General features: G+C 43.6%; 1 protein-coding gene across 1 annotated transcript in view; it reads right to left on the reverse strand.

Annotated features, from left to right (window-relative positions):
- The window catches only part of Elovl6 (ELOVL fatty acid elongase 6), a 101,434-nt gene extending 84,456 nt beyond the window's left edge, over positions 1-16,978 (reverse strand). The window contains exon 1 of the mRNA XM_051185525.1: positions 16,831-16,978. Coding sequence (XP_051041482.1) covers positions 16,831-16,919 — 89 coding nt within the window. The 5' untranslated portion in view covers positions 16,920-16,978. The remainder of the gene's footprint in view (positions 1-16,830) is intronic.
- Between the last annotated feature and the right edge of the window lie 9,421 nt (positions 16,979-26,399).

Below are 26,399 nucleotides of genomic sequence, written 5' to 3' on the forward strand. Positions count from 1 at the left end.
AAACTGAGAAATAATCACCAAGGAGGACATATCACAGGAAAGAGTTATGAAGATGAGAAAGAGGTGAGGAAGACGAGGGAAATTGAGGGGACTTAGGTGGGGCAAAGAAGCCCCTCACGCCTGGTGTCTGGTTAAAGACAGCTAGGAGCCACAAATTTTGACAACTTAGAAAACTCTCAGGAACGTTGCCTACATAGAGATAATACCCCTGCTTTTATAAAAAGATATTTCAAATACAAATGTCAAAGTACACTGACTCAGGTGTGTTTAAGGTCTCAGAATATACAAACTTGAACCTTACTCCTTCCCTAGCTATAAACTGGAAATTCCTGAAAAAAAAATCTCCGACTGGGAACTTTGTTTATAGTCTCAGTGTTTCTTAACCTCCTTGTGACTTACACTAAGAGCTTGACTGTTTTCATCTTTATTATTTCCTCAAACTGTACTCCTATCTGGTATACCTTAAAAACCAGCCTAGGATCACATTTACTTAAAAAGGCATGGCAAAATGGCACCACACACACACACACACACACACACACACACACACACACACACTTACTTTTCCTTAAACACATTTCGAGCGATGTAATTCCAGAAGCCACCAACATCACATGTACAAGACACTGAAGCCAGGCAGAGGTGGTATACACCTTCAATCCCAGTACTCCAGAGACAAGAGGCAGGTGGATCAGAGTTCGAGGCCAGCCTGGTCAGGGAGCAAATTCCGGAAGAGCCAGGGCTATACAGAGAAACCTGGTCTCAAAACACTCCCTACCACATGCACCAAAAAGATACTGAAATGTGCTGGGTGTCGTATGCATGCCTTTAATCCCATCACTGTAAGCAGAGATTGGCATATCTGAGTGCCAGGCCTTTGAAGGCTATACAATGAGACTCAAAATAAAAACAAAGGACACTGAAATGCCAAGCAAGTCTTTTTCGAGTCAAGGTCAAGAATCCAGGCTTCACCTGAGTGGAGGTCTTGAAAGAAAACTTCCCAAGATGCCACAACCAGCAGCAAGCATCTGTGACTGGCTCTCACATTAACAAGATTTGTACTCCAGTGATCAGGGTTTAAAAAAGAAAAATAGTGGAGGTGGGGTGGGGGATGTTGTTTTGTTTGTTTGGTCTCACACAGCAGGCCAGCCTTGAAGTTGCTAGTAGCTGAAGATAAACATTTGGTCCTCCTGCCTCTGACACCCTGAGTTATGTAGTCCCAAAGACTGAACCCAGGGCTCTGTTCAGACTAAGGAAGCAATAACTCTACTGAATTACATCCCCAGCCCAGAGGTAGAACGGTTGAAATACTAGCATTCTGAGAATCTCCAATGTCTTTTAAAGCTCTTACTTTTCTTTTTTAAGAAAGACAGAAAAAAAAAAAAAAAACAAACAAACAAAAATCTCACTCTAATTACAAGCAGTGTGCCAAGTTTGCATGTGTCATCTAGGTTAAAGAAACATTTCCATTTACTGTTTGGTGTAGTAAATACCCAATAATCCCAGGGCTACCAGACGTGTAAGGCTGTGAGGCCAGCCTGGTCTATACAGTGAATACCATGGGCGTCAAGGCTAGGCAGCAAGCTTGTCTCTAAGGACAAACACAGAGGCAAACAAACAAAAAAGTTGTAGAGAAGATAAGATAATGACCCTGATAACATTTGTTTCAAAACAAAGATGGGTCTGGTTGTAGTGCTTGCCTGTGGAGGTAGGTACATACACACCTTAAATCCCAGCCCCAGGAGGCAGCTGGCAAAACAGCCCTAAATTCAAGGCCAGCCAAGGTTAAACAGAGAGAGAGAGAGAGAGAGGAGAGAGAGAAGAGAGAGAGACCCTATCTAAAAACACAAACAAAAGGACTGGATGTTTTAAATATTAAAATGCAAACACTATTTTGGAGGCAACATTTTTTCTTTTTCAAAAAGTATTAAATAATAGTTTATTCCTTTTAAAACTGGCACAGCGAGATGGTTCAGTGGCTAAGAACACCAGCCGCTCTTGCAGAGGGTCAGCCCTCCATTCCCAGAATCTACATGGTGGCTCACAACCAACCATGGGTAATTTCAGTCCCAAGGGATCTTACTAGCCGGAGGGCACCAGGCACACACGTGGTACACAGACATGCACACAGGCAAAACACCCAAACACATAAAATAATGCAAAATTTTTTCTGAGACAACACATATCTTTGTTCCACCAATTTAAAACCTAGTACCGCTTACACTAAAACAGGAAAAAAAAAATGTTGTGTCCAACTCCATAATTCTAGTCCTCACAAAATGTAATAGACAAGGTAAAGCAATGTACACACATAAATAAGCTTGGAAGTTTTGATTTCAGAAAGTTGGGTATATGTATCGAGTAGTTAAGGCCATCTGAACACTTAGGAAAAAAATAAAGCATATTATCTTCACATAAAGGACAAAAAATAGTAATATAATATGGAAGACAACTGGCAAGCTACTGGCGGTCTGGCCGGAGACCAATGAAAACGTAACTTATAACTCTTTCAGAAAAGCGCTGCACTGCAAATGTCCCAGTTAGCTGTGCATCAACAAGACGTATGGAGCTCTTACACTGTTAACTACCTAAAGAAAACACAGGATGGGGGAGTGGGGGTAGCACATGCCTTTAGTCCCAGCACTTGGGCTGGAGGCAGGTGGAACTCTGTGAGTTGAGACCAGCCTGGTCTACAAGAGCTAGTTCCAGGACAGGCTCCAGAACTACAGAGAAACCCTGTCTTGAACCCCGCACCCCAAAAGTAAAACACAGGGTCTGTCACAGCACACCCAGACAAAATAAACTGGAAATGCAGAGGAGACCCAGCTCCTGCCACTGAGTAGACTTAGTCCTACTTGGTATTGCCTGTACTCATTGAGACACAGCAGGATACGTTCAGTCCCACAGCTTCTAAGTCCCTGACCTTGCAGCTTCAGCTGGGCCTAGTCGCTTGTGGAGAAGAGTAATTCCCCACAAGTGCTTTAGTCAGATGATAAACTCACTCATAGACCCGGGGCTGGGCTTCCTTATTCAGAATAATTCTAAAGAACATGGTTTGACCAGTGGAGCTTTCCATACTGGGTGTGTTATTTCATCCTTGTAATGCAAATTAAAAAAAAAAAAAAAAAAAAAAAAGAAAATCAGCAACACCTTAAGCTTGCTACAGGAAATAACACGGAACTCCAAGACGCTAAGGCCAGTCCTGAGGACCCTGTGCCAAACTCTTCCACACTGAACAGTTAAACTGGACCTCCTTGTCCACACTTGGTAGATCCAGAATAAGCCCCATCAGTAGTGAGATTTCTTTTTAATCACAATACTCATCATACCCAGCATCAACATGGAAGTTCATTTTTTCATATCCAGCATTAACATGGAAGTTTATTTTTAAAATGAAATAAGCTTAATCTTAGTATATGGTGATTGTAAAAACCCAGGAAGTGCAGGCAACTGAAGAGATGCTCAAGAGTGGGAGACACAGGTCTTCCCTGGGAACAACATATCAATTGTCTACAAACTGTTAGCGCTGAAAACACACAAGTAACATTGTACAGACTGAGCAGGTTGTCTCTGTGTATTCAGGAACACACACACAGAGACGTGTATGTAACTATTAATGAGAAAAAGTGCTGATGGATTTTAAAGAAACTTCGAATTTAAACAAAGCATGGAGGCTAGCCTGGTCTACAGAGGGAGTTCCAGCAGTGTCTCAAACAAGACAAATAGACAACTTTTAAAATGTGGGCGGAAGGCTCTAAAGAGCTTGATGCAGAGCACATGGTTTTTCTTTCCCACTGGGAGTTAGTTGTACCTACTTACTCCGAAATTGTTCTAGTCAGAACGCTGTACATTTATTAAGTGGCAGTTTTAATGATGACAAATGTAAAAGTTAGTGGCTATAAATATGAAGCGATGAATAAATTTCTATGATCTATTATTTCAGGGTAGCTGTTAATGAATTTCTTCCAGGAAGTTGTGGCTCACACCTGGAATCCCAGCACTTGGGAGACAGGCAGGAGGAGCTCAGTTCAAGGCTAGCCTGGTCTACAGATGGAATGTCAGGATGGCCAGAGCTACAGAGAAATCCTACTTCTAAAACCAAAAAAAGAAAAAAAGAATTTTTGTCTTTCTATAATAAAATGTTCCTCTTAAAAATTACTTGAAAGAGAATCCTGCCCTCTTTTCTAACACAAAAGAGTCACAATGTTGAGCAGATTAAGTGATTAAAGTACTGTAGGATAAATTATCTTGTGAGAAAACAGTGTTTTAATGTTGTTCTAAAAAAGCAAGTCTAATATGCCTAAAACATTAATCATCTTAATTCAACCAGTGTATGAATCATTAGCTTACTAATTCGCCTTAATACTGATTCTTCACAGCATTTATTTTCAAACAAATCTATACTGGCCAGGCGTTGGTGGCGCAAGCCTTCAGTCCCAGCACTGGGGAAGCAGAGGTAGGTGGGATCTCTGTGAGTTCAAGGTCAGCCTCCTCTACAGAGCTAGTTCCAGGACAGGCTCCAAAGCAATACAGAGAAACCCTGTCTCGAAAACAAAAACAGAACAAAACAAACAAAAATCTACACTGAAACAGAATTCTACTTTTCTAATCTACAGTTTGTTTTCTACATTCAGAAGGATTTAACTCAGTCTAGAATTTAATGATACTTTTCATCTAAATTTAGAAATAGAAGAACCCCGAGTATTACTGACTCCTTTACAGAGGTTTATAAAAGCCACATCCAGAGGACTTAGAACAGTTTTGTATCTAGAATGCCTCTCCTCATCCATCTTGTGTTTTGGCATGACCAGTAGACACAGAACGACCATTACTAACAGGTGGCTGTGGGCCTAGAGTAACTTCATAGATCCTGGCTAAGTTGCCAACTACAAGATAAGGAAGATGGAAAACAAAACCAATAAACCTTAACTATCTGTACATGCAGAAGTGATACTCCATCTCTCCTGCCTAGGATAACCTGCTCCACCAAGCAGTGCTGTGAGGAAAATGGACCACATTGCTCCACCCAGATGACACACACTGGGTCCCTGAACCCATACCCTGGGACACAATGACTGCTAACAACCCTAATTTCAGCAAAAAGATCCTTTTAGTTTCCCTAAATCTAGCCTGAGTGCCCTTCAGCATGAGATGTATTTGCTAGAGGTATCCCAGGGACATGTGCAGCATGTTTCCAGGTGCCACAAGGTCCCTCAGCCAATTATGCTATTCATTCTTTCTCTCTAGGGAGAAGTTTATGTATAATCTTTCTTCTCTATTAGATTAGATAATTCTATCCGTAGGGAGCCCTAGCCCCACTAGATCCATTCCCGAGTCTGTGCATAAAAATATTAAGGTTAATGTCTTTTAACCTTGTCTCTTAAAGAATATGGTCCATTCCTATTAGGTAAATAAATAAAATGACCACATAATTTATTACTAGAAAGACTTTGAGTATAATAGGAAACTATGTTTGCGCTCTACCCTAACCCCTAACCCTAACCCAAGAAAGCATGTTCGGTGGGATTAAGATTACAATTCATCATCCTCTCAGGCTGCTTCTCCGGTCACCTGTATGTTGGCCTTAATTCTAATTTTATTAGAAATATATTCATTTGTCTGGTGGTGGTGGTGGCCCACGACTCTAGTCCCAGCACTCAGGAGGCAGAGACAGGCAGATCTCTATGAGCGAGGCCAGCATGGTTTACAGAGTGAGTTCCAGAACAGTTACACAGAGAAACCTGTTATTAAAATGTGTGTGGGGAACCTTGTGGAATTTCATGGTAAGCAGACAGAGCTTAAATGACAAGTTTTATTAGAAAGGGAAAAGGAGGAGGGATAAAGAGACACAGAGACAGAGAAGGACACAAGCAGGAAATAGGACAAGCCTGCCGGCCCCAGGGGAAATAGCAGGGAAGAAAGTGGGCGGGGTCTTTCTTCTCTAAAGGGTCCTTTGCACCTTCATGCAGACCACGTAGCCATGGAACCCTGGGCTGACCTGGAGTGCATTCTGCCAGGTGACAGGGGCAGGCCAGAACAATGCCTGCATCCTTACAAAAGCGATCTTGAAAAACAAAAACAAAAATCCTAATTCTGAGCATAACAGTAAGGATATGACCTCTGGACTCATACACATACCTACAATGTAATCCAGACTACAGGAAATAGTACCCACAATGAAAAATAGTAACTGACATTCAGCATCTTTATACAATTACATTTTATTCTGGTCTCTCCCCCAGTCTTTCCCCAGCCTGTTCGATTCCACACTCAATTCCAGAGGACGCCTTTGTTTTTAATAGTTTATTTTTATTTTATGTATATTGGTGTTTTACCTGAATGAGGGCATCAGATCTCCTGCAACAGGAGTTGCAGACAGCTGTGAGCTGCCATGTGGGTGCTGCGAACTGAACCTGGGTCCTCTGGGAGAACAGTCGTTGCTCCCCAACCACTGGGCCATCTCTGCAGCCCCAGGGAACTCCTTTCTAAAATGCCACTTCTTTCTGAGTGGAGTGGATAGCTCACATACCTAGAGAGGTCCCCCAAATTAGCAAGTGTTCCTTAAAAGTCAGTTATGCCACACTGATGTTTTTTTCCTCTTAAGAATAAGACCTGCTGACACAATTAAGGCATGCTTTTTCAAGACACTGAACAGTCTTCCACAACTCCGTAAAGAGATGTATCAGATTACACATCTGAACTTGGACGAGAGCCCTGGGCATTGATCTACATATCCATTCTTCCAGTCAATACACAAATGCGTGTAACTACTGATAAATACCGTAGTGGGCAGACTTAGCAGAGAAACAGTAATCTTTTTATGAAGCAAGTGAGAGTAAACCACAGGAACAATAGATTTTGACAGGTAACTTTACTAAGGACAGACCTGTCTGAGGCCCTCCACAGACGTGTCAATTGCACTGAGAGGATGCCCGTAGACTGGAGAAGGTGCCTTGCCTATAGGAGTGAGGGGGTGGGGGGGAACAGGGACCCAGGTAAGTAGGGCCCAGATATCCAACGAAAGAGTGAAAACATACATTATGCTCTTTCTAATCAGAACAAAAATACTTCAGTAATTTTAGAGACCCAGAGAACAACCAGGTGCCAACAAAGAGTTACTTACCATCACATAGGCAGGAAGGAGTCACAAAATACAGTTCCAGATAGGAATGCTGAACATAAGGACACCAACTCATAAGGACAGTGATCACAAAATACAGTTCCAGATAGGAATGCTGAACATAAGGACACCCACTCATGAGGACAGTGGTGGCGCTCGTCTTCAGTCTTAGCGCTCAGGAAGCAGAAGCAGGTGGATTGCTGAACTGGAATTGCTGAACTGCTGACTAGTCTACAGAATGAGTTCCAGGGCATCCAGGGCTACACAGAGAAACCTGCCCTTGGTGGGTAAAAAAAAAAAAAAAAAAACACCAACTACAAATGAACACAACCCTGGTGGTTGGTTCATTGATGCGAGGGTGCCTGCATTTTCTAGAATTTCATATATAGTGGGAGTTTCTGAATGGTCTTCACCCCTTCCTCCAAGCAAGGCTCTAACACAGGCTCCCTCACTTGAATGTAGCACTGCCAAATTTTCAAAAGCCTCAATAAATTTCTTAGTTGTACCCTAATAAAAAGAATTTAATTGTTCAAACCCAAAGACGCTCAATTTTTTTATTTTTAAAAATGTCTATAAGCCAGGTGGCAGCGGCACACCTTGAATCCCAGCACTCAGGAGGCAGAGGCAGGCGGATCTCTGTGAGTTCAAGGCCAGCCTGGTCTACAGAGCTAGTTCCAGAATAGTCTCCAAAGCCACACAGAGAAACCCTGTCTCAAACAAATAAATAAATGAATGAATGAATGAATAAGAATAAAGCACTGCTGGTGATATAGTTTAGGGACACAGCACTTGCCAAGCATCCATGAGTCTGATAATGGGGTGTGTGTTTGTAAAGAACGAAGAATTGTTTCACTGCATATTAAGGTAAGTCTCAAGGATTTCAGATACCAGATCTGAAAAGGCAATCACCGGGTAGCAGCCTACAGGAACAAGCTTCTGATAACCTAAGAATTCCATTACACTTGTTTCACCTCTGGTCTCCTTTAGCTGCAAGGCAAGCCTGAGGCCTCCACTTCGGTCCATCTAGCAAGGCCCTGCCTGAACAAGCAGACAAATAAACACCCCCTTGTCCCTTTACCGTAGCTCAACAGTAAGAGAAACTAATAAGGGACATTGTCAAATGTTAAGTCCATTAGTTACACAGTCAGGCCTCTGCCACCAAAATAAAAGATTCTTTGAACAATGACAAAATAGTTCATGTACCACCATTGCACTGACTGGCAGAACAATTTTATTATTGGTGTAACATGCAGAGAGGCTGACTTCATGCATTTCATGAGTAACTGACTGAGGTAATTCCTGGTCCTAAATATATTAGCAACCAGTGTCTATTGCTAGGCTGTCTGTCTGTCCTTCATACTGTTCACTGGGTGTGACGGCTGCAGAAAAAGCACAGCTTCTCAAAAAGTGTCTCAAAATGTGCATAGCAATGTGTATTAGCAATGTTTGCTCTTGCCAAGGTCTTTCAAAGTGGATTATGGATTTCATCCAGGTGGAGCTGAAGCCATACTGCCTCCTCTCTCTCAGGACCTAGCCACAGGAACTGGTCATTTTGTAGGGTTGACACAGAGGCAACCAGAGTTAGCTCAGATGCTGCATTCTGATCCCACAGGGACCCCCTCTTCTCTCCTGAATTCCACACAGCTAATAGTGAAGGTGACTGTAGGAGTGTCATAAAAATTAGAGAGACCAAACACACTTGGTCTTGTTTAATCCTTACAGCCTAGAGATGGCTGACTTTGTTCCATCACCTTTCCCAACTGGAAGCCAAAGGAGAGCAGCAAGAACATCCCCAGCTTGGAGAGAACCAAAGCAAAGATCACCCAGCTTCTACCAGGTGGAGCAAGACCCTGAACCCAGCCACCCTGAATCCAGTCTGCGGGCACCACTACACTATCCTGCCATGGCAAGTGCTCAGCGCCACACCCATTTAAACCTGAAAAGTAAGTGCAGCAGTAAGAAAAGTCAGAAACTGGCAGGAAGTTAAGGAAATGCACAACCTGTCTCTATCAGGATGAACCCAATGCCCTTCTTCCTGGGGCTGCTGACCCATGGGTTACCATGCCGACAAGCACAGATGTTTGAACTGTATATCTTTACTGCAAATACTACAATGGTTTTTTTTTTTCTTTCTTTCGTTCTTTCTTTCTTTCTCAAAACAGTCTTACTATATCCTATAACTTACTATGTAAACCAGTCTGGCCTTGAACTCAGAGCTCTGCCTGTCTCTGCCACTAACCAGCCACTAAACTGGTTTCTAATCTGCTCAACTATGTAACTGGTGCAGTAGAGGCATACTAATCCTCCCAGAGAAGAAAATATGAAGTCAAGCTAGACAAAATAGCTCAACTCCCTAATGCATCCCATGGTAATGCAACCAGCTGGGTAGACAAAGACAGGGGTAGTAATTTAGGAAAACAAACAGAAACCAAATCTCTCTGGAGACCATAAAGTAGAAATTAAAACAATGGGATATCATCCACTTCTTACCAACTTATTCAAGATTTTTACATGAAATTACCTTCACTGTTACAAATCTAAATACTGCCTATCCTTGCCCGAGAAACAAGGTGATTCAAGTTCTCTAGGTAGCAATCCTACTGTAAATATCCCAACCTTTTAAATTAGGACTTACATTTCCCCAAAAGAGGTAAATATAGAAAGATGCCAGTCATCACCCTGGGACTGGAGCAACGGCCTGAGAGGTCAAAAGCACTTACCACTCTTGTAATCACCTCAAGTTTAGCGAGTTCCCAGCACCCATGTGCTGGTTCACAGACACCTGTAGCTCCAGGGAGCGGACACCCTCTTTCTGACTTCTGAGGGTACCAGGCATGCACATGGTGCACATACATGCAAACACTCATAGGATAAAAATGATTAAATCTAAAGGCGTTCAGAGAATTATTCCTAATAACAAACTATTATAAACATAACATCCAATAAATTAAGAATAGTTTATCTAATCTGGGCAGTGGTGGCACATGAACTTTAATCCCTGAACTCAGGAGGCAGAGGTAGGTAGATGTGAGTTCAAGGCCTGTCTGATCTACACAGTGAGTTCCAGAATAGCCAGAGCTATCCAGGGCAGACAGACCCAGTCAACAAAATACTAAGTAGCCACTACTGTTAAAGTTTTTTAGCAATACACACACACACACACACACACACACACACACACACACACACACAATTATGTAAAGATAAAAACAGCAACACAGAAAGGTGTGGCGAGGCACTATGAAAATGCCAACTGCCCAGTGCAATGCCTGGCACATGCATCATTAAATGCCTTAACGGGAGAAAAGCCTTGGAAAGAGAATAGAGAAAAATACATAGAAAGAGCAGTGTTCACTTCTAGGAATTAAAGATGTCTTTCCCCTTGGTTCTATTTTTTAGTTTTTATTTCCTATAACAAGCACTTTTGTTGCTTTAGAACCAGGAAAAGTTTCAGGATCAAAATCCAAGCAAGGTGTTTTTTAAGCATTCACACTGTAGCGCTGACCCCTAAGCGCAGGAAGTTCCTAGTTTATACATTTGCAGACTAGTGACTATTACCAGCAAGTAAAACCTGCCCAGGAAAGCATGGCCACCAGCATCACTAACCTGTGGGGTCTAGAGGTGGACATCACAAAGAGGAAGACACAATCACTGTAAAGACCAAAATTTATGTCCCAAATCTCTGTGCCAGTGTTTCAGGTGAAAATTGTTAAGGTCTTATTATTCAAATATCCTTAAATGTGCTGAAACCTTGGGACAAGCGGTATTCAGAAAGCAATACTTGCAGTAGTTAAAGTATTTACAGGACTTTATGTTCACTGTACTCAGTTAGGTGAACAAGGGCTTTCTGTAGTTATTCTGGCTATAAGTGTTTAGGATCCACACAAGAAAATTAACATAAGAGATACTTGCAGATCATTGACTAAAACCACAGGAATGTTTAGGGTAGCTAAGTCATACTGACAGGATACTTAAAAGCAATGCTGCACTCAGTAAGGAACCGATATTAACATCTTTCCACCAAATCATAGGAAACCTAGTCGACGTTCCTACACCCTTAACTTCTACAACCAAGGCATGCAAAGCTGTCAGGAAATTGCCAAAATTGATGTGTAAGGTATTTTTCCTTGAAAATGCCTTTTATTGAACTTCTTACCCTCTTAAGGACAGCTAACCCAGTTTCTCTGCACTCTGCTACCTGCTACTCTGGACCAGTCAAGGTACTCAGGGGCTTCAACAGAAGTCTCAAAATAGAATTAAAACAAGTTTGGGGGAGAAATCTTCTCATCAGCTCTTTACTGTTTTCATTAGGCCTCCCAAACAGGGCCCCGAAATCACAACTTCAAAGCATTCAGTACCACTGGCCGCCCTTCACCTGGACATCATCACTCCAGTTAGCCTCCCAGCTGATGTCTTTCACACACATCTAACATCCCTGGACTGGGCGGTGGTAGGTAGCACAGGCTTTTTATCCTAGCACTCTGGAGGCCAAGGCAGGTAGATCTCTGTTGAGTTAGAGGCCAGCCTGATCTCCAGAGCTAGTTCAATGACCACCAGGACTGCACAAAGAAACCCTGTCTCAAAAAACCAAAAAGAATCATGAATAGTAGTAATGGATAACTTGTCTGAGCTCACCTACCAAAGATACTGGGAGACAAATGGGAGCTGGCAGACCTGAGGGCAGGGACAAGCAAAGGAAGCTCTGAGGCAAAGTAGCACAGTTCACCCATCCACATGTGAAGGATTAGGAAAACCACCAAGACAAGACACTCTGGATAACTAACTTCAAAAAGTATGTGGACCTAATGTATTTCGGATCACTGACATAGAACATCGTCATTGTACCTTGCTGGCTGATGTCTAGCTGGGTGGGTTATTTCTCCTGAGGTGTTGGAAGGGCCCCCCCCCCCCCCCCCCGTAGCTCTTCCACTGTCTTGGGCTGTCTTCTTTCAAGGAAATATAAAAAGCAACTGTTGGCTACGGAATGGGTTGGCTTTTGGGGTTAAATTCTAACGTGTAGCATGACAACCTGAGAATCAGCAATGAAAAGGCAATCAGAAAATTTCTGGAAACACAAAACCACCAACTGATAAGGAGGTCTTATGCAACCCACAAACAACCCTCCCCCACCCCTATATACTAACACACACAAACATATAGGTAGATAACAAAATACAACGTGGTCTGTGTTAAGCTGACTTTCATCCCTGGAATCCTGCATAAAGAAAGACCTGACTACTTGGAAGTTCAGGTCAAAGTTCCCACACAATCCTTTTGTTACTTCCTGTGTTGAGCTATAACTATGGTTCTCTTGTCTATAAAAGTGGGAGCCTTATCTTTCTTATCGTATGTGACACCTCTACCCCTGTGCACTGAAGTTCACTGGAAAGGCTGTCAGTTCCTTAGACTTCCCAGTCATGTCAGCATGAGCTACGATTCTCAAAGTGGCAACTGCATACAGAATCAATATGGACACAACTTTCTCCTAGAAGGGCAACCCAAATCACATTTCCTGTCATATTAATAATTCATCAGTAAAATTCTGGCCTATTCTGTTCCATGCCCACAGATGCCATGGTTCCTCTCAGAGGAATACAGCAAGTCACATGGAAAAATTCTAGAACTCTCTTAAGTTCCCACCACAGAAGGGGGAAAAAAAAAGCACAAATCCATCAATTTGAAACAAACAAACAAAACACACAAAACACACAAACAAAACCATGTAAATAGCCAACACTGGTTTATAATGGTCTAGAACCCTGACAGGGCTATGTCACATTATGTTTTAAACTTCATATACTAAAGAATGTAGAGACATGCAGCTCCTTTTAAAAGTCAGTTTTCCCCTTTCAGTAAAAATAAAAATGTTTCCCCTCCTGGATAGTATCTCATCCTAAAACTTCATCTTACAACCCTAGAATACAGAACAGAAAATGTGAAGGAAAAAAAAAAGCCTTCTAGAAATCACCACAGGAGAGGAAGTCAGGAAAACATACAAAGCTCTGAGAGCTGGATGTGTGAGGATGCCAGGAGAGGGGGAGGGTTTCATGAGGTTCTAGGCAAGCCCTTTGATGACATCACCCCACATACATAATGTTACAGCAGTCAGCACAGGCCTCCTGCTTTCCTATTGGTGAACACCGTGTCAGCCGACATCAGAAGATAGTCATCATTGGTCAGACAATTACAACCAGAGCAACTAGCATCCCGGTCGTTAGCACAAACCTGGCAGGCTGCAGAAGGGAGAAGGCACAGCCTGCTTTCCTTCTCAATGAAGTTTATGTCTCCTTTCCAGCAAGGCGGAGGACGGCTGGGTGACTCTGTTCCCTAGCTAGCAGCATTTACCAACTGAGACAGCTTTTAATAGTGAGCACAACAGGTAAAGGCCAGGCATCTCATAAAAGAACAAAATGTCTCTAAGTCAATGCTGTTGACTCTCAAGGGTCTAAAACTGCGATTCAAAAATGTGTTTTAGAACTAAGGCATTCTTCCTCTACCTCAGCACCACAATATTTTTAACTGGGAAGCAGTTTCAAGTTATGACTGGGAGTGATTTTCCAACGGAATACACTCACTACTTTGCAGTGAAATTGCCAGTCCGGTCTACTCTACATGAAGCTATTCACTACAAAAATAAAGCCTACAATATTCCCTGTCTAGGCCAATGAGTACCAGGTTAAACATTCAAGGCAGCAATAAATTTCATGAGCTTGTCTCAGTCTAGCCCAAGAGTTTACTACACACACTCCACTCCAAAACCTGAGGCCTCATTCTAAGAATGGATTCTGCCTGAGCTAAGGTAAACACTATAGGGCAAGTTTTACCAATTCCTTATTCTGGGTCCTTCTAAACGATGCTAGTTACAACACTCAAGACTACTACAATGCAAGGCACCATACCTGCAAGCCCCCAAGACTTCAGATACCCTTGCACTGTGCTCAGTAGAGATACTGTTACAATTAGCCGGCTTTGTTTAGACTAGGTGTAAGAGATTTTTAAAGAACTGCTACACCAGTAAGTTCTCAAAAGACAGGGCAGATGCTTCTCCACATGGTTTTCTTCCAGAATGCTTTATAAAGCATTCAAAGTGACCAGGTCAAGTTAAGATGAGCCTTGAAGATTTTCAAGCCATCCACGCTCCTCTCAAGTGGGTCTAAGCCTTTACCATGCACTCTCTTCTAATGACAACTTGTGGGGGATCCTTCATTGTGTTCAAGGTATTTTGTCTGTTAGGGTTTATCTTGAGAGAGCAGGTAGAAGAGCTCTAAAATAAGGCTGTGAAGGAAATATAGTGAAGTAGAAAGCTAAAGAGATTAGGATCAGCAAAGGGGTAGGGTCCTTCCACTGTAATGTGCAATCCAAGAATATAAAGTCAAAGATCATAAAGGCAGGACGAGCATACATCCATTCTCCAGTGTGACTAGAGCAGGGTTCAAACCGCAAAAAGCCAAGCATGCTGAGCTCCTGGCAGCATGCATATGGACAAGTACTACTGGTGGCAAAATGGGCATTTTAATCACTGGACTTAGCAAGCATCTGCCGTGAATAAAGCATGCTGCTGGGTACTTTGCAGAAACAAGGGAGTGGGGGGGCAGAACCTTGCCCTTATCAGCCCATGATGTGCTAGGAGCCAGACACAGGCACACATGTAAATACCCACCTCTAAAAAGAGAAGACAGAAAAAAAAAGAGACTGTCAAGAGCTAAGAAGTAACATAGGTCAAACATTAAACGGGAAAATAGGTGATCTGTGTCATTTTTCAAGTCCTTGAGGTCCAAGAATCTGTGTGGTTCTGACAGAGTTGCTGTCACTGAGTATCTGTAGAAAGAGGCGGGAAACGATCCTGGGGCAGGCACAGGAAGTAGTGTGTGTGGGGGGGTGCTGACGACGACAAATAGAGACACCATTCACTACCGTGGTGCAAGTAAACTCAGAGAGTGGCAAGCTCCGGCAGAGGCACCGAAAGGCAGGCCCTGCCGGGATGCAGCCGGCAGCCAGTGCTAACACATGGTAGGAAAACGCGGCTACTGGAGGAGGAAGGGAGGCTAGAGCAGTGCGGCAAGGGACGGTGGTGACAAACGGCCTCAGAGAATTCTAGACTAGAAGCCCCAGGCTAGGGAGCTGTTCTCGCCCCCCACCCTCAAGTAAGTCCCTAGAGGGAGGAGGAAATGCACCTCTAGGACCCTTGAACGCGGGCCCGAAGGGGATGGGCTTCCCGCAGCGACCTGGCCTCCCTATGACCGCCCCCTTTCGGGGCGATCCAGACTGCGCGGGTGCTACCAGTCTCCAGACCCAGGCTCGCACCCTCGGCCTCGGCGTCCAGAGGACGTCAGCCACGGCACCAAGCTGCACCAAGCTAGAAGCCCTGGAGCTCGGGCCTCACGCGGGCAGCCGCCATGCCGCAGCCCAACCCGTGCGCCCCGAGCCAGGCTCCGCCCGGTCGCCGCCGTAAACCGCCCAAGGGCCCAACTCGCAGGCTGAAGGCCAAGGGTGGGCGTGAAAGGGCGGGAGCCACAAGCCATCGGCCGGGCCGAGGAAGCCGATCTCCCTCCCAGCCTCCGCCGTCCGCACCGCCCGGCTGCCGGCTGCAACCACCAGCCCCAGCCCCGGACGCGCCAGCGTCTCCAGTTTCAGATTGATGAATGGAGGGAGGGAAGGCAGATCGTGAGCGCCCTCGCACGCGGCAGCGGCGGTGGAACCTCCCGGAGCCCGGAAGCCCCCCGAGGGCCAGCCGCAGCACAGCGAGGGACCGCAGGGCTTGCTCTAAACGGGAGGGAAACGTCTCCACCAGCACAGCACGGTGTACGGGAAAGAGGGACCTCCCTTGCTAAATATTGCAAGGTGACACTGGATCGCCTCCCACTCAGGGATTTTTCAAAAGACTGACGGAGGGAACATAGTAAACAATGTTTTCCCATATTTGAACTTCTGGCGAAAGAGCCCCTCCACCCCCCGACTCTTTGGCGAGAGCTTTTCTAATGTCCAAACTCCTGCCGCTCATCACTGCTCATCACTGAGAAGTGTGTACAAAAGGCGTTCCCTTTGCACAGAAACTTAATAATGGCGTGGCTCCACTTGCTCGGGTTCATTCATTTTTACTGCAGTTTTCATTGTCCCTTCTTCCTCGGTGTCTTTAAGAAACCGGAAAGTAATTTGTGTGGAGAAGGGATCCTGGACCCCAGGCATCTACGGCTGGGGGGCGGCAGTCAGGAGAGGGCAGCGAAGTGGGAGAACTACAAGGAGAAAGGAAGGACACGAGGGATGGGGAGAGGACCAGATAGGAAAGGAAGGTGGATCGGAGAGGGTTAAAGGGAGCGGAGACCGGGTCCTCCCTCCACTGCCTAGCACGCCCCAGTAGCAGGAGGCCAAGCAAAACCCCCAAATCTAGGCGAACGCCGGGAGACAGCACAGGTGGGGTATCTGGATTATAGTGTGTCTCCCGTGTCTCCCTATATAGTTCCAGGCACACATATTATATGTTCTACGTTATATAATCTACACAAAGATGCCCGCGTGGCCGCGGCTCAGACAGAGCACCCCCAAACCGCACGCTTCATGCAGCCTCAGACTCCTGCAGACATGAGACCCGAGAACTCCTCGATTTGCTTGCTGGCTGCTGCCGGCAATCCATCGCTCCTCTCACGCTCTGACCGGGAATACCGACATTAAAGCACTCTCGGGAACAGTATCGGGCGAAAAGCATCACCTACCAGTTTTCCTGCATCCATTGGATGGCTTCATTCTCGTTGAACTGCTTTTCGAATTCATATTCTTGTAAAGTCAACACTGACATGTTCATTGGGGCTGATCTTCGGAGTCGCTACGTGTTCTCTATACAAAATAAAAGAATCTGTAAAGAGCCTTTTATTTTGAGTGCTCTCCTGTCTGCTTCCCCCTCCCACCCCCCTAGGTATGGCCCCGCCGTCAGTCTCCTTGGCCGATCTCTCTCCCAGCCTCTCAGCTACATCCAGGGTTGAGCATTGCCTGCGCCTCAGCTCCCAGCTCCTGGCTCAGGGGCTCTCCTCCCGGCGTCCGCATCCACCGTAGGAGGAAATGAATGCCTTGCGGTCTTAGTGCCCGCACGTTTGTCCATCACGCTTTTTACTCGTCTACAGGGAAATCTCCTCCCCCTCGTGCGATCGGAAAAATTAACCCTTTGCGCGAGAGGGCGCAGAAGAGCAAGACCTCCCCTCGCCCTGGGGGACAGTTTTGTTTACCAGAAGGTGGTTGGAGGAGTGGGGGAAGGGCGCCAGGAGGGAGGAAGTAGCCTGGAGGTCATCCACAAGCCCATTCGCAACCTCGTGGGCCGCCCTGCCTGGCCTTTGAATGAAGTTCAGCGTGCGAGGCTCAGCTGGGAGGCGCGTGGACCCGAAAGCTTGGCGAGTAAACAATTGGGAAATAGTAAAACCTGCCAGATCTCTCGCATGAGCACTCCTGGCAAATGAACGCGAGGATCACTTCGGGCTAGCTTTCCTCCCCGACCCCGCAGTACCCTCCGAAAACACCTCCACGGGACAACTTGGGCGTGGACTCTCGTTGACAGTGGGGCCAGGTTACCCGCGGAGCCTTTAGATCTCATGGAGACGGGATGCCGAAGCTGAAGACCTGGGAAGTCTGGGGTGATTTAGGAGGCGGAAGTGGAAGGGCAAAGAGTGAGATGGAGGGTTTGAGTACATGGAGGAGGCTATTAGCGAACAAAGGAGGGAAGGAGTTTGGCATACAGAATCAGGCCTACTGGTCTATTGCCAAAACTTTATCTGTATGTTTTGCTTTATTCTTGTGCAATTAGGAAGAACAGATTAATGTAGGAGAGGGGTGAATGCCCTGGCAGTCCCTCCAACACTCAGCTCACAGCAATACCTTTTAACCTTGCTTTCCCATACACCCCTCATATTTTCCTGGAAGATAGTTTCCTATTCCTAAAAGGGTGAATGAAGTGAGAGACAATAAGGTACCTAATAATATTTGGATCCAGCCATAAACAAAACGTAGTGGTCAACTTTTGGTTTCTCGAGACGGGATTTCTCTGTGTAGCCTTGCTGTCCTGGAACTCCCTCCGCAGTCCGGGCTGGCTGTGAAACTCAGAAATTCTCCTGCCTCTGTTTCAGTAATTCTGGGATTAAAAGCATGTGCCACTATGGCCCAGCTAACAACCGATTAGTTTAAAGATGTATATTAGGACCAGAAAGAAAATGCCTTCTGTGAAGGTATTTCCCTACCTACCAACTTGTGTGAAGAGAGAGCTCTTAATCAAACTTAGAAAGTTCTAGCCTTTGGAAGTGGGAACTGGAAAAAAAAAAAAATCTCTGTAAGTAAGGAAGCTGGGCGTTGTTGGTGCACGCCTTTATTTCCAGGACTCGGGAGGCAGAGGCAGGCGGATCTCTGAGTTCAATACCAGCCTGGTCTACAAAGCGAGTTCCAGGCCAGGCTCCAAAGTTACACAGAGAACCCTGTCTCGAGAAACCAAACCAAAACAAACAACAAATTTGCCAGAAATTCAAGGACAGTCTACCTCACAGTGGCACCCCTCCACCATCCAAAATAATAATAATAATAATAATAATAATAATAATAATAATAATAATAATAAAATAAAAACGGAGGAGGGGGTGCTATGCCTTTAATCCCAATGCTCTCTGGAGTCATTGGTACATGAATCTTGGTGAGCTTGAGACTAACCTGGCCTAATAATGAGTTTCGGGTCAGCCAGGAGGGATAGAGAGAGAGACCTGGTGGCACACACCTTTAATCCCAGCACTCTGGAGGCAGAGGCAGGCGGGTCTTGAGTTCGAGGCCAGCCTGGTCTACAGAGTGAGTTCCAGGACAGACTCCAAAACAATACAGAGAAACCCTGTCTCGAAAAACAAACCCTGCAAGGTGTGTGAGGATTCAGGCATTATGAGGGTCTGCCCCTGTCACCTGGCAGAATGCACTCAGGCAGTACCCTGGTCAGCGTGCTGGTGCAGGGACTCCTTTAAAAGGAAGACCACCTAATTCCCCCCCCCCCTTTTCCTACTGTTTCCCTGGGGCGGACAGGCATAATACCTATACTCTTCTGTCCTCTGTCTCTGTGTTTCTTTTCTCTTTCCCCCTTCCCCCTCCTTTCTGATAAAACTTCTCACTTAAGCTGTGTCTGCCTGGAATGTTTGTCCCCAACCTCGGTCACCCTTGCCTGCCATGGAATCCGCCAAGGTTCACCAGAGCTTTATCATAACAAGGTGGGGTTGGGAAAGCTCAGCATGAGACCCCTTGAGTGCAGATTCCTGGAACCTACAAAAAGCTGGCCAGGGTAGCTTGTGCCTATAAGGCTACCATTGGAGGCCGACACAGGAGAATCCTAGTGCCACTTGAGCCTAAAATGGGAGCATCAGGAGCTCAGTAATGGACCCTGACTCTAAAAGAAAGATGGAGAAGTCCACCTCTGACCCACTTTTTTTTTTTAAACAAATAATAGAACTAGCATGATAACCTATGCCTATAGTTCCAACATTTGGGATATAGAAGCAGGAGAATCAAGAGTTTGAGGTCATCTTTGGCTAAGGAGCAAACTCCTGGCTATATTGGGCCACATGAGGACAGCCCCCCCCCAACAAAAACAAAAAAAGAAAAAACCTAAATAGAGTTGAAATCCAGCAGAGTATTGCATCAATCACAGGGGCTAGAGTAGTTGATTAGCATTGATATGTATGTAGACACTCCCAAAGATTCTATGTAAAGATTTTGCTTATCTCCGGGTAGGGACTGTTCTAGGGTGAGATTCTGAAGGCAAGGTCCAAGCCAAAACACTTGGCAAAAATTAGCCTGAAAGGTGGGTGTGACTGATGAAAGAAAGACATTAGCATGATGCCTGGGCCTTTGAGCAATCATGCAAGTTTGTAAAGTGAAGGAGTGATTGATTAAGTGATAGGACTAGAAGAGCGGGAAAAGAGATGGAAGCCAAGTTTGGCAATTACCCTAGGGTAATCCGAAGCCCTAGGAAAGCAGAGGCAAGAAGATCACTGCTACTTGGAGGCCAGCGTGGAGAGTGTCAGAATAACAAGGCTTACATAATGGGAAGGTTTGAATAAGAATATCCCCATAGAGTGGGTGTGGGGGGGAAGCCAAGTGGTGGTGGTTCATGCTTTTAATCAGGTGGATCTCTGTGAGTTCAAGGTCAACCTGGTCTACTGAGTTCCAGGACAGCCTCCAAAGCTACAGAGAAACCCTGTCTGGGCAAAAAAAAAAAAAAAAAAAAAAGATTCCCCATAGGTTTGGCCATTTGAATACTTTACTTAACTTGGTCCCCTTGGTCTTGTTTAGTGAATTTTTGGAGGTGTGGTTTTGCTGGAGAAGGCCTGCTTTGAGAATTTAAAGATTCTATGCCATTTCAAGTTCTTCAAGTTTGCTTTCTTTGCTTTGTGCTTGAATTTGCTGAGGTGAACTCAGCTTGTAGTGACTGCCTGCTGCGTTTAGATTTTTTTCTAGAGAGCAATGCAAAGGTTAAAATCAAACAGCATACTTGCAGAACCAGGAGTGCTCATCTGGAAACCCAGAAGGCCTCACTGAGAAAAGGACTTAGAGTTGAGATTTCACTAACATTAGAGCCACACACTTGTTACAGCCTCACAAAGATCAAGTTCAAATGCCCCAAAGTAAACAAATTTGGTTTTAACATAAGAGTTTGAATTTTCAGAATTGAAGATGAGAGACAGAAAGACAGTCAAGGACTATGTTACAGCTAGAGAATTGAGAGGGCCCAATTTTGGAACCTTAAATAGGCTAAGATACTTAGAGATCTCATTCTTACTGCAATGTAGGCATGGGAAGTGGTATTTGAGGCACACTAAAATGAAAAATGATATGGTATTGTTTCAGTTTTTTTAAATGATATTTTTTTACAATCCCAGTTCCCTCTCCCTCCCCTCCTCCCCTGTCCCCCTCCAACTTCCATCCCATCCCCTTTCTGCTCCCCAGGGAGGGTGAGGCCTTCCATAGGGGATCATCAAAGTCTGGCATATCATTTGGAGCAGGGCCTAGGCCCCCATGTGTCAGCTGAGGGAGTATCCCTCTAGGTGGAACAGGCTCTCAAAGTCCATTCCTATACTAGGGATAAATACTGATCCACTACCAGAGGCCCCATAGACTGCCCAGTCCTCCTAACTAACACCCACATTCAAGGGGTCTGTCTGGATCTAACACTCACATTCAGGGGGTCTGGGTTGTTCCTATGCTGGTTTCCCAGCTGACAGACTGGGGTGCATGAGCTCCCCCTTGTTCAGGTCAGCTGTTTCTCCAGGTTTCCCCAGCCTGGTCTTGATCCCTTTGCTCATCACTTCTCTCTCTCTGCAACTGGATTCCAGTAGTCGGGCTCAGTGTTTAGCTATGGGTGTCTGCTTCTGCTTCTGCTTCCATCAGCTACAAGATGAAGGCTCTAGGATGGGAATGACATTTAAGGTAGCCTCTCCATTGTTGCTCAGATTGTTAGTTGGGGCCACCCTTTTGGTGTTTGGACATTTCCCTAGTGCCAGATTTCCCCTTAAATCTCTAATGACTCCCTCTATTATGGTATCTCTTCTCTTACTCCCCTCTATTCTTTCCCTGACTCAATCTTCCTGATCCCCCATGCCCTCCTCTTCTCCCCTTCTCTTTTTCCTAAATTCCTCTCCCCTCTCCCTATGCTCACAATTTGCTCAGGAGATTTTTGTCCCTTTCTCCATCTCCAGGGGACCATGTATGTCTCTCTTAAGATCCTCCTTGTTTCCTAGCTTTTCTGGCAGTGAGGATGGTAGGCTGGTAATCCTTTGCTCTGTGTCTAAAATCCATATATGAGTGAGTACATACCATGTTTGGTTTTTTGTGACTTGATTACCTCACTCAGAATGGTTTGTTCTAGTTCCATCCATTTGCCTGCAAATTTCAAGATTCCATTGTTTTTCCATTGTGTAAATGTACCACATTTTCTCCATCCATTCTTCAGTTGAGGGGCATTTAGGTTGATTCCAGGTTCTGGCTATTACAAATAATGCTGCTATGAACATAGTTGAACAGACGTCCTTGTTGTATGAATGTGCATCTTTTGGGTATATATCTAAGAGTGGAATTACTGGATCTTGAGGTAGACTGATTCCCATTTCCCTGAAGAAATGACATACTGATTTCCAAAGTGCTGTACGAGTTTGCACTCCCACCAGCAGGGGAGGAGTGTGCTCCTTTCTCCACATCCTCTCCAGCATAAACTGTCTTTGGTGTTTTTATTTTAGTCATTCTGACAGGAGTAAGATGGTATCTTCAGAGTTGTTTTGATTTGCATTTCCCTGATGGCTAAGGATGTTGAACACTTTCTTAAGTGTCTTTCAGCCATTTTAAATTCCTGTATTGAGAATTCTCTATTTAGTTCTGTACCCCACTTTTTAATTGGATTATTTGGTGTTTTGGTAACTAGCTTCTTGAGTTCTTTGTATATTTTGGAAATCAACCCTCTGTCAGATGTAGGATTGGTGAAAAATCTTTTCCCATTCTGTGGACTGCCCTTTTGTCTTGTTGACTGTGTCCTTTGCCTTACAGAAGCTTTTGAAATTTCAGGAGGTCCCATTTGTGAATTGTTGATCTCAGTGTCTGTACTACTGGTGTTGTTCAGGAAGTAGTCTCCTGTATGAATTTGTTCAAGGGTACCTCCCACTTTCTCTTCAGTGTGGCTGGATTTATATTGGGGTCTTTGATCCATTTGAACTCAAGTTTTGTGCATGTCGATAGATATCTATGTGATGTCTTCTACAATTCAGCATTTAGTTACACCAGCACCATTTGTTGAAGATGCTTTCTTTTTTCCATTGTATAATTTCAGCTTCTTTGTCAAAATTCAGGTGTACGCAAGTATGTGGGTCAGTATCAGGGTTTTCAACTTGACTCCATTGGTCTACCTGTCTACTTTTGCAACTGTAGCTGTTTTCAAAACTATAGCTCTATAATAGATATTGAAGTCAGTGATGGTGATGCCTTCGGAAGTTCCTTTATTATACAGGGTTGCTTTGGCTATTCTGGGTCTTTGGTTTTTCCATATAAAGTTCAGTATTGTCCTTTCAGGGTCCGTAAAGAATTGTACTGGGATTTTGATGGGGATTGCATTGAATCTGTAGATTGCTTTTTGGCAAGATTGCCATTTTTACTCTGTTGATCCTGCCTATCCAAGAGCATGGGAGATCTTTCCATTTTCTGGTATCTTCTTTAATTTCTTCCTTTAAAGTCTCAAAGTTCTTATTATATAGGTCTTTCACTTGTTTGGTTAGCATTAGCCCAAGATATTTTATGTTGTTTGTGGCTATTATAAAGGGTGATGTTTCTCTGATTTCTTTCTGAACCCCTTTATCATATATGTATGTATGTATATGTATATATATATGGGCTACTAATTTTTTTTTTAGTTAATTTTGTATCCTGCCACTTTGCTGAAGGTGTTTATCAGCTGTAGGAGTTCCCTGGTGGAGTTTTTGGGGCTCTTATGTAAACTATCATATCATCTTCAAGTAGTGAGTTTGACTTCTTCCTTTCCAATTTGTATCCCCTTGATCTCCTTTTGTTTTCTTATTGCTCTAGCTAGAACTTCGAGTACAATATTGAAGGGATATGGAGAGAGTGAACAACCTTATCTTGTTCCTCATTTTAGAGGAATCACATTGAGTTGCTCTCCATTTAGTTTAATGTTGGCTATTGTTCTTCTGTATATTGCTTGTATTATGTTTAGTTCCTGTTATTCCTGATTTCTCCAAGACCTTTATCATGAAGGGTCGTTGGATTTTTTCAAAGTCTTTTTCAGCATCTAGTGAGATGATCATGTGGTTTTCTTTTTCAGTTTGTTTATAAGGTGGATTACATTAGATTTCCATATGTTGAACCATGCCTGCATCCCTGGAATGAAGCCTACTTGGTCATGTAGGATGATTTCTCTGTTGTTTTCTTGGATTCAATTTGCCAGTGTTTTATTGAGTATTTTTGCATCAATGTTCATGAGGGATATTGGTCTGTAGTTCTCTTTCTTAGTGGTGTCTTTGTGTGGCTTAGTACCCACTAAGGTAATTGTCGCCTCGTAAAAAGAATTTGGTAATGAACCTTCCACTTCTATTGTATGTAGAACATTTTGAAGAGTATTAGTATTAGCTGTTCTTTGAATTTCTGGTATAATTCTGCACTGAAACCATCTGGCCCTGGGCTTTTGTTGTTGTTGTTGTTGTTGTTGTTGTTAGGAGACTTTTGATGACTGCTTCTGTTTCATTAGGGGTCATAGGTCTATTAGGTCTATTTAAATTGTTTATTTGTTCTTGATTTAATTTTGGTAAATGATATCTATCCAGAAAATTGTTCATTTTCAAATTTTGTGAGTACAGGTTTTCAAAGCATGACCTGAAGATTCTCTGGATTTCCTCAGTGTCCGTTGTTATGTCCTCCTTATCACTTCTGATTTTGTTAATTTGCATGTTCTCTCTCTGCTTTTTTGGTTAGTTTGGATAAAGGTTTGTCTATCTTCTTGATTTTCTCAAAAAAAAACAACTCTTTGTTACTTTTTCTCTTTGTATTGTTTTCCTAGTTTCTACTTTCTTGATTTCAGCTCTCAATTTCATTATTTCCTGGTGTCTACTCCTCCAAGATGAGTTTGCTTCTTTTTGTTCTAGATTGTTCAGTTGTGTTGTTAATTCTCTAATGTGATTATTCTCCAGTTTCTTCATGTGGGCACTTAATGCTATGAACTTTCCTTAGTACTATTTTCAAAGTGTCCCATAAGTTTGGATATGTTGTGTCTTCATTCTCATTGAATTCTAGGAAGTCTTTAATTTCTTTATTTCTTCCTTGACCCAGGAATGGTGCAATTGTGCATTGTTCAATTTCCATGAGTTTGTAGGGTTTTTGCAATTTGTGTTGTTGTTGAATTCTATCTTTAAAGCGTGGTGGTCTGGTAAGATACAGGGGTTATCCCAATTTTCTTTGTGCCTATTGAGGTTTAAAATATTGCCAAGTCTGTGGTCAATTTTGAAGAAGGTTCCATTTGGTGCTGAGAAGAAGGTATATTCAGACCATTAATATTGAGGAATATTAATGACCATTGATTGTTAATTCTTCTTTGCTTTGGATTTGTTGTTTTTTGGTGGTATTATGTGTGGATTCCCCCCTCCCCAGTTTTCTTTTGGATGGTAGTATAGTGGGATTATCTATTGCCTATGTTTTTATGGGTGTAGTTAATTTCCCTGGGCTGGAGTTTCCCTTCTGGAAATTTCTGTAGGGCTGGATTAGTTGATAAGTATTGTTTAAATCTGACTTTGTCATGGAATATCTTGGTTTTTCCATCTATAATGATTTGAAAGCTTGCTGACTCTATGTAGTAGTCTGGGCTGGCATTCGTGGTCTCTTAGTATTGGTAGAATATCTATCCAGGATCTTCTGGCACTCAAAATTTCCATGGAACAGTCAGGTGTAATTCTGATAGGTCTGCCTTTATATGTTACCTGGCCTTTTTCCTTCTCTGCTCTTACTAGTCTTTCTTTATTCTGTATGTTTGGTGTTTTGATTATTATGTGGTGAGGGAACTTTTTTGTGTAGTCCATTCTATTTGGTGTTCTGTAAGCTTCTTATACTTTCATTGGCATGTCCTTGTTTAGGTTGGGAAAGTTTTCTTCTATGATTTTGTTTAATATATTTTCTGCACTTTCTGGTTGGGTTTCTTTGCCTTCTTTTATACCTCTTATTCTTAGGTTTGGCCTTTTCACAGTGTCCTATATTTCCTGGATATTTTGTGTTAGGAATTTGTTGGACTTAAGATTTTCTTTGGTCGATGAATCTATTTCTCCTAGTGTATCTTCAACACCTGTGATTATCTCTTCCATCTCTTGTATTCTGTTAGTTATACTTGCATCTGTAGTTCTTGATCCTTTACCCAGCTTTTCTATTTCCAGCATTCCCTCAAACTGGTGGTTTTTTTGTTTTGTTTTGTTTTGTTTTGTTTTGTTTGTTTGTTTGTTTGTCTCTATTTCAACTTTCAAACCTTGCACTGTTTCAATTGTTTCTTGCAATTTTTGGTTTGTCTTTTCTTCTATTTCTTTAAGGGATTTTCTCATTTCCTCTTTTAGGGTCTCTATCATCTATATGAAGGTGTTTTTAGGGTTGTTCTCTTCTGCTTCATCTGTGTTGGAATGTTCAGGTCTTACTGGTATGGAGTCCCTAGACTCTGGTGGCCTCATATTGATCTTCTCTTGTTGACTGTGTTCTTAGACTGTTGTCTACCCATCCCTTCTTCCAATGTGTACCAGTGGGG

The sequence above is a fragment of the Phodopus roborovskii genome, unplaced genomic scaffold, assembly GCF_943737965.1.
Source record: "Phodopus roborovskii unplaced genomic scaffold, PHOROB, whole genome shotgun sequence".
Lineage (NCBI taxonomy): Eukaryota > Metazoa > Chordata > Mammalia > Rodentia > Cricetidae > Phodopus > Phodopus roborovskii.